The 7,856-nt window shown below is 41.2% G+C and overlaps 1 protein-coding gene across 4 annotated transcripts in view; it reads left to right on the top strand.

The window, feature by feature from the left end:
- Positions 1 to 406: 406 nt before the first annotated feature.
- CCT8 (chaperonin containing TCP1 subunit 8) overlaps positions 407 to 7,856 on the top strand; it is a 17,695-nt gene continuing 10,245 nt past the window's right edge. The window contains exons 1-4 of one of the 4 annotated variants that reach the window (XM_008064462.1): positions 407 to 672; positions 4,174 to 4,264; positions 5,004 to 5,083; positions 7,032 to 7,181. In XM_008064462.1, coding sequence (XP_008062653.1) covers positions 613 to 672; positions 4,174 to 4,264; positions 5,004 to 5,083; positions 7,032 to 7,181 — 381 coding nt within the window. In that variant the 5' untranslated portion in view covers positions 407 to 612. Of the gene's footprint in view, positions 698 to 2,723; positions 2,750 to 4,173; positions 4,265 to 5,003; positions 5,084 to 7,031; positions 7,182 to 7,856 lie in introns of those variants that run through there. The other 3 variants (XM_021715750.1, XM_021715749.1, XM_021715751.1) reach the window with 3 other exon arrangements.

Consider the following 7,856-nt stretch of genomic DNA (forward strand, 5'->3'; position numbering starts at 1 on the left):
GACTGACCATTAACACAAATACTGCGCGTAAAAAAGGTCCCACAGAACCCGGCACACAGGAGCACCCGATAGGCAGCTATCCTCACTCATGACTTCGGTCGCCTCCACGGCCCCGGCGCTTCCCACAGTGGCCGACCCAGAGCTGACGCCCAAGGATGGTTGGGGGGGGATGAAGGCAGGTGCTCCGCCTTGGCAAGAAAAGGAACCTCCGCTCTGATGTTGGTGGCTGGGTCTGGAAGATTACGTGGAAATTAAGCCTAGAACGTGTCGTTTCCAGGTCAGAAACGGCAACATTCCGACGTCCCAGTGAGGACAACCGGTCGCGAGCCCCAACAGCCCGGGCCGCCTGCGCATGCCTCAGCCCAAGACCTCGGGAGCCGGCTCCGCTCGCCCGATCGATCGACCTGATCGGAGATCGTCAGTTCGGTTCTGGCTGCAAAAGGGGCTGCCGTTCTCGCGATGCTTCAGATCGGCCGGGTGTGTAAGGCGCAGGCTGGCTGGGAGGAGGAGCGTGAGGCGGTGGCGCGCTGCGTTCCCAGAAGGCCGTGCGCTGCCCTCGCTTCCTCTGGGATCTCTCGAGCGAGCGCGTGAACGGCCCCTCGCAGACTAGCTATGGCGCTTCACGTTCCCAAGGCTCCGGGCTTTGCCCAGATGCTCAAGGATGGAACGAAAGTAAGGGACGGAGGAAGGGGTTGAGGTGGTAGAGTCAGGTGGGGTTGCGGCGGCCGCAGCGAGAGGAGAGCCTAACGGGCCAGGCATGCCCTCCTGACATGGAGTCGGGGGAAGATTCCAGAAGGGGAGGTGTACTTGAGGGAGGGGGTGGGGCTCGGCCTGCTGGACCCGAGGCGCCTCCGCTCCTCCCCGACCCGGGACAAGGCCGCAGGGTTTGCGCTGTGCACGTCTTGTGCACCTAAATAGACGTGAGGCCTCTGGTGCCTTTTCCCTCGGTCCCTTGTCATGGGGCTGATGAGGCCTCCTCATCTTTAAAGGGCGTTGTGAGGGTCTAGGGGAGTAACGTGGATGAAGCTGCCTTGAGGACTGCGGTGCCTATTGACACACGCTTCCCGGGTGACAGGATGGGAGGAGAAAAGCAGCCGGCGATCCGGAGGGGAGAGCGCAGGAACTAGGGCTGCTGCTTGGCTGCTTCTGGACGAAGACACAGGCCTTCTAGTTGAGTTCGCTGAAGTCCTGCGTTGTAGCCAGTTGGAGTTCTGGTTCCAACGTAACTAGCTTGATTTGAGAAAAAGTACCCTTCCGGGGTCTTGCTTTATTTTAGCCACATGTGGCTGGTGGCTTGTTGTACTGGGCAGCACAGCTGTAGAACAATGTTCCCAGGAACTGTAAGCTCTTGAGACCTAGTTGAGGCTCCAGGTAAATCCCCATTCTAAAGTCCGTTGTAAAATTGGAGAATTTTAATACTATGAGCAATTCAGTTTTTCAGTATATACACAGACTTGTGTTTCAGTTCAAAAGGGCATGGAACAGTCTGTATACTTTAATCCCTAAACACTTTAGGGGCAGATACTTCAAGTGTCTTAAAGTTGGGGAGTTTGGACAAAAAAGTGGTATCTTTTGAGGTCTAATTATTCTACTTCTGTAACCCGTAAGTGATACTCTGGCCCAAATACCACTATTTTGTTTCATGGCCTGGTCCTAAATGTAATTTTATGAACATAGTTTTTTAAAATGTCTTATTGTACTACCGATAAATTTTGTCTCTTGCGCTCTTCAAATAACGATTTTCCTCTATATACGTTCTCCAATTTTCTGTACTTAAATAAATAAGTGTGGTTGAATTTAAGGTTTTGTGGGAGGTAGAGGGAACAGTAACAGGTTTATGAAGCTAGGTTCTTGTTTATAGAATGCATTTTTGGGATAAATTGGGTATACTAAATAAATGTTAGGGTTTACCATAAATGTTAGTGGAATAACCTTTTTTGAAAATGACATCAACTGCTCATCTAGAAAAAAATGATCCTGAAATCACAGCTTCCAATTTTAGTTTTTTTTTTTACTAATAGGTTTGGAAAATTCATGTTGTCACAAAAAAGCATTGTTTGTCATTCGGATGCTAGTATTATTTTACCGACTACTGAGCTATTTCAGTAACTAGGTACTGAAGGCGCTACAGTGAAAGATGAAAGTCACAGCTCTTTTAGAGTTTATATATTTTTTTGAGGCAGAAATAATAAATGACTAAATAAACACGAAGGAAAATTTCAAATAATGATAAAGGAAATAAACTATCATAGTAGAGACTGACGGAAAGTAAAAAAGTCTGTCTCCCAAACAAAAGAATCAGGGTGAACTCTCAGCTCAGTGCTGAGTGATGGAACCAGCCAAGATGAGGGGGAAATGTTCCAGACTCAGAAACTTGCTAGTACAAAGACCCTGAGGATGTGACTTGCTTCCTGTCTGAGTTGGAGTCTCACTCTGTTGCCCAGGCTGGATTGCAGTGGCACGCTCACGGCCACTGCAGCCTCGACCTGCTGGGCTCAGATGAGCCTTCTGCCTCAGCCTTGCAAGCAGCTGGAACTGCAGGCGCGTGTCACCATACCTGGCTAATTTTTCATGATTTATTGTGGCAACAAGGTCTCGCCTAGTTGCCTGGGCTGGTCTCGAATCCAAGGACTCAGGTAGTCCTCTTATGTCAGCTCCCAAAATGCTAGCTTACAGGCGTGAGGCCAACCTGTTTAAAAAAAAAAAAAATTGTGACGGGGTTGATTCTTACCAAGGGCAAAGGAGAATGGTAAATTCAAAGAAAGAGCTGTACAAAGGCCAGAACACGCAGGACCTTTTATACCCGAAAAAGGATTTGCATTTTATCCTATGAATGATGAGAAGAAGCCATGGGAATGATAGGCTCTGACTCATGATCAGATGGCCATTCCTCAGAGACTTGGGGAGAGGGGAAGAAACAAAAGTATAAGGCAAGAGAGCAGACTTAAATGTTAATTGTTGGAGTGTAGACCAACCCTTTTTGCTGAGGACACTTTCAGAGTAGTGGCTATTGGCCAGATGCTCAGATGCTGTGAGTCTTGCCTGTAATCCCAGCACTTTGTGAGACCCAAGCAGAGGATCACTTGAGCCCAGGAGTTTGAAAACAGCCTGGGTAACATAATGAATGAGATCTCATCTCTACCAAAAAAAAAAAAAAAATTAGCCAGGTGTGGTGGTGCCTGCCTGTAGTTCCAGCTACTCAGGAGGCTGAGGCAGAAGGATTGCCTGAGCCCAGGAGGTTGAAGCTGTGGTGAACCATTAGCATGCCACAGCACTCCAGACTGAGGGACAGAGGAAGACCTCCAACTCAAAAAAATAAATAAATGAAGTGGTGGCTGTTAACCTTGTTGGGATCACAGTTCCATATATATATATATATTTTTTTTTTTTTTTTTTTTTTTTTTGAGTCAAAGTCTCACTCTGTTGCCCAGGCTAGAGTGCAGTAGCATGCTCATGGCCACCGTAGCCTCAACCTGCTGGGCATAGGTGATCCTTCCAACTCAGTCTTCCAAGTAGCTAGAACTACAGACACGCACTACCATGCCAGGCTAATTTTTTTGATTTATTGTAGAGGCGAGGTCTTGCCCAGTTGCCCAAGCTGGTCTTAAACGCCTGTGCTTAGGCATTCTTCTCGTCTCAGCCTCTCGAAGTGCTGGGATTACAGGCTTGAGCCATCACGCTGGACTCAGTTTTTCAATATGTATATGTTGGAATTGTGTTGCGATTCAACAGAGCATTCAAAATCCAAATGCTTTAGTCCCTAAATACTTTAGGGGCAGAAATTTCAAATGGGAATTCCCAGTGAACATAGAACTGGCTGTACAAGGCCTAGGTTCTAACACAATAAGAAAAATATTTTAACTTAGATAGAAAATACTAATAAATTCTGGCAAGGTATCTTACCTGAAACACCTCATATCCTCCCTTTAATCAGATTGAGCATGCCTCCCTGTGCTTTTCGCTACTTTTAAAAAACATTATAGGCGTTATGATGATCAGATACCATGTTTTACCCACACGTCTTGTTTGCTTTCTCAACAATCCTACTAAGAAATGTTAGGAATATTGTCCAAGGTGGTGTGGTAAATTAGTTCAAAAGCTAAGATTTGTAGCCACCCCCTGTGACAAATTCTTGTTTCACTGTCCTGTCTAATTTGAAGTTTATTTTTACAGCATTTTTCAGGATTAGAAGAGGCTGTGTATAGAAACATACAAGCTTGCAAGGAGCTTGCTCAGACCACTCGTACAGCATATGGACCAAATGGTAATTTCACAATTCATGTTTTAAAAGATACAGTAATCAAATTTTGTGTATTAACCCTTTTCATATGTGTTCCAGGGATATTTACAGTGTGGCTTTGAGAGTTAATTTCATACCGCAATCTTATCAATACAGCAGTTCCAGTTTCTAATCAGCAACTCAGATGTCTTCAGAAAAATAGGAATCAAAATGTTTCTTTTAATCCTATAGAGAGTGTAGAAAAGTTATAGCACTCTCACCATTGAAATAGTACCCAGTATTTTCATGACAAACACTGAACTGTTCTTTTATACTAAGAATAGTTTAAGGGAGAAGGTTATCCTTCTTGCCATCTACCACCAGTTGAATTTAATTGATAATGATAGATATGTGGAATAAGCATAAGCCGATACTTATTTTTGGTCTTTTTAAATATTAGTGCAATTTCTATTTATTGAGCACTCGCTCATGACAAACGTTGCAAATAGAGGATAGAAGTCATCAAAAATGAGAGTTGGCATCCTCCCTAGTAAACATTGCAGGAGATTAGAAAGAAAGAAGCAGTTTGGGTGAATGGTCAGGGGAGAACCCATGGGACTATGAGATAGACTTAAAGGATTGATAGTATGAGTTGAGTTCTTACAAAACTATTTTAAGAAATAAATAACAAATTTGTATACTTTTTTACTAGATAGTCCTGGGTATTAGGAGTAGGATTTGATTAATAATTGATTCATTTTTTTTTTTAATGATTATTTTCGAGGAATGAACAAAATGGTTATCAACCACCTGGAGAAGTTGTTTGTGACAAATGATGCAGCAACTATTTTAAGAGAACTAGAAGTAAGTTATTTCTTTAAAAAGAATCAAGTAACATTTAAGTGTTTTATTTATTTTTTATTTTTTGTTTTGTTTTTATTTATTTTTTATTTTATTATTTGTTATTTTTAATGTAAAGATGTGGGATACAATTCAGGGTTAGGTATACAAAATTGATCATGCAGGTACCCCTGTTAATAAGGTATACTCCTCCCTGCCCTAGCAGTTTTCCCTCAACTGCCAATCCCATCCCCCCCCACCAACAATTTTCCATTACTGCCAATTGCTTTCTTATAGCATTATAATTGTGCAAGGTCCTCTTATGAGTGAGAACATATGGAACTCTGTTCTTTGTTTTTGTGATAAATCACTGAGTATGATCGACTCCAAATCCATCCAGGTTGCTGTAAAGTCCATATATTTGTCATTCTTTATGGCTGCATAATATTCCATTGTGTATATACCACATTTTTTTTATCCAGTCCAGCTTCGATAGGCAACATGGTTGGTTCCATGTTTTTGCTATTGTGAATAGAGCTGCAGTAAATATTCGTGTGTAGGTATCTTGAAATCTCTTATTTCAGATTGAATAATAAGGTATTATTTTCCAAGTTGGAAATTTATTATACAGAGTTTTCTAACTATACTGAGTCCTCTTTAGGCATTTAAATTGTTAATTTATGGAGGGATTGGTTGTGATAAGAATACTTGGTGATAATCATACCAAACTGATTACTTTTGTCTTTCTGTAGAGTGACATTGAAGTAAAGTGAATTATTACATAATGCAGAACCATCTGATACATAAAACAGTGATTTTTTTTTTTTTAAGATCAAATCGTTTGTTTGGCTTTATGAAAATAAAAACAATCAGTTGATGGGATTTTACTTTGTTCAGCTACAGTTTTGATGTTATAATCTGTAGATACGTACTACTAGAAGGGTTACGAGGAAGTTCTGGCACGTGAACGTACAGAGAGCTATTCCTCATCTAGTTGCCATCTAATTAAAGGATGGTATGTTGTGTGTACAACCTCGGAATTTTCCTGAAGCTTAGACCTTGAAAGCACTAGAACTTAATCTTATATTTTAAATGAAACGATAACTGAATTTACATTTCTCTAATTTCTTAAATATCAGCACATTCTTAAGGAATATATTGAACAAAACTTAAACTTTACAAAATTGTGAAGAGATTTGTCGTTATGAATGCTAATATTGTACGCTCTGATGTTCTCAGAAGTTATTCAAGCATAATAGGTTTACTGTCAAAATAATAAGGCCACAGTGCTAACTTTTTATGATCTCACTTCATCTGTTACTCCCTGGCCTATTTCTGTTAAGGTATCTAAAATTAAATCCTAGAAATAAAATTAACATAAAATTTTGAGATACTGGAAACAAATTTTATACTCTCCCTTTTTAAAAACCACACATGATAGCCCTTTACAACAAGAGCATACAGAGAAGTAGATATTAAACTTTTGACCAAGTTAAGTGATATCTATTTTAGTTCTCCTGAAGGCTTTTTAAAAAAATTGTCTAAGTTTAGTGGTTGGAACTACTTTGTTTTTAATTTAGGTAACATATAGTAATATGCTGAACCCTTTTTTTTTTTTTTTTTTGAGTTGGAGTCTCACTCCATCGCCCAGGCTGGAGTGCAGTGGCACGCTCCTGGCCACTCCAGCGTCGACCTGCTGAGTGAACCTTTTTTATGGAGTTGTGTATACTGAATGAGTGACCATCAGAAGAAAGTGTGCTCTGAAGTTGTTTTTATTTATATGAATGCATTTGTGCTGATAGGCCTAGAGGGACTTGGATTTTTTTCTTTTGACCACACTATGATATTATATAGGAGTGTAATGGAATGGAGTTATCTAGCCCACCACAAAATTGGAGCCTTAATGAACAATTTTATTGTTCATTTGCTCTAAAGATCAAATGTTTAATTTTATATTCTCTTGTATAACCAGGTGCAGCATCCTGCTGCAAAAATGATTGTAATGGCCTCTCACATGCAAGAGCAAGAAGTTGGAGATGGCACAAACTTTGTTCTGGTATTTGCTGGAGCACTTCTGGAATTAGCTGAAGAACTTCTGAGAATTGGGCTGTCAGTTTCAGAGGCAAGTGTTCATTTTATAACGTACTCCTACTTGATTTTTGCCTGTATGTGCATCTACTGCTTAAGACTTAAATTGTGATTATTATAGTAGTAGCTAACATTTATTGAGCAGTTTGCTGTGTACCAAGCATTACAGTACATATGCTTCATGTGCAATATCTCATTTTATCCAGAATCTAATTAGACCTGTAAACCTATTTTATTTTAGATGGAGGAAAGTAAGGCTAAAATTAGAAAAATCTTGCCCAAGATCATCTAGCTAAAAAGTTAGGTAGAGTTGGGTTTCAAATTTGGGCTGTTATCAAAGCCTATGCTCATAACTAGTAGTGTTTGCCATACATGTTTTTCTGGAAGTATAGTATATTTTTTGTGATTTTATGCTGAGAATAAGTGTCCATACACATTGAATTACCAAAATAAGCTCTTTTAAGTCATGTCAAAATTTAAAGGTCTGAGCCAGGCTTGGTGGCTCAGCCTGTAATCCCAGCACTTTGGGATGCTGAGGCGAGTGGAATGCCTGAGCCCGCGGGTTTGAGACCTGCCTGGGCAACTTGGCAAGACCTCATCTCTACAACACATCAAAAAAATTAGCCAGCCGTGGTAGCACGCGCCTGTAGTTCCAGCTACTTGGAAGGCTGAGGCGGAAGGATCGCCAGAGCCCAGGAGGTCGAGGCTG

This window comes from Carlito syrichta, unplaced genomic scaffold, assembly GCF_000164805.1.
Source record: "Carlito syrichta isolate Samal-C Ts95f unplaced genomic scaffold, Tarsius_syrichta-2.0.1 Scaffold307345, whole genome shotgun sequence".
NCBI lineage: Eukaryota > Metazoa > Chordata > Mammalia > Primates > Tarsiidae > Carlito > Carlito syrichta.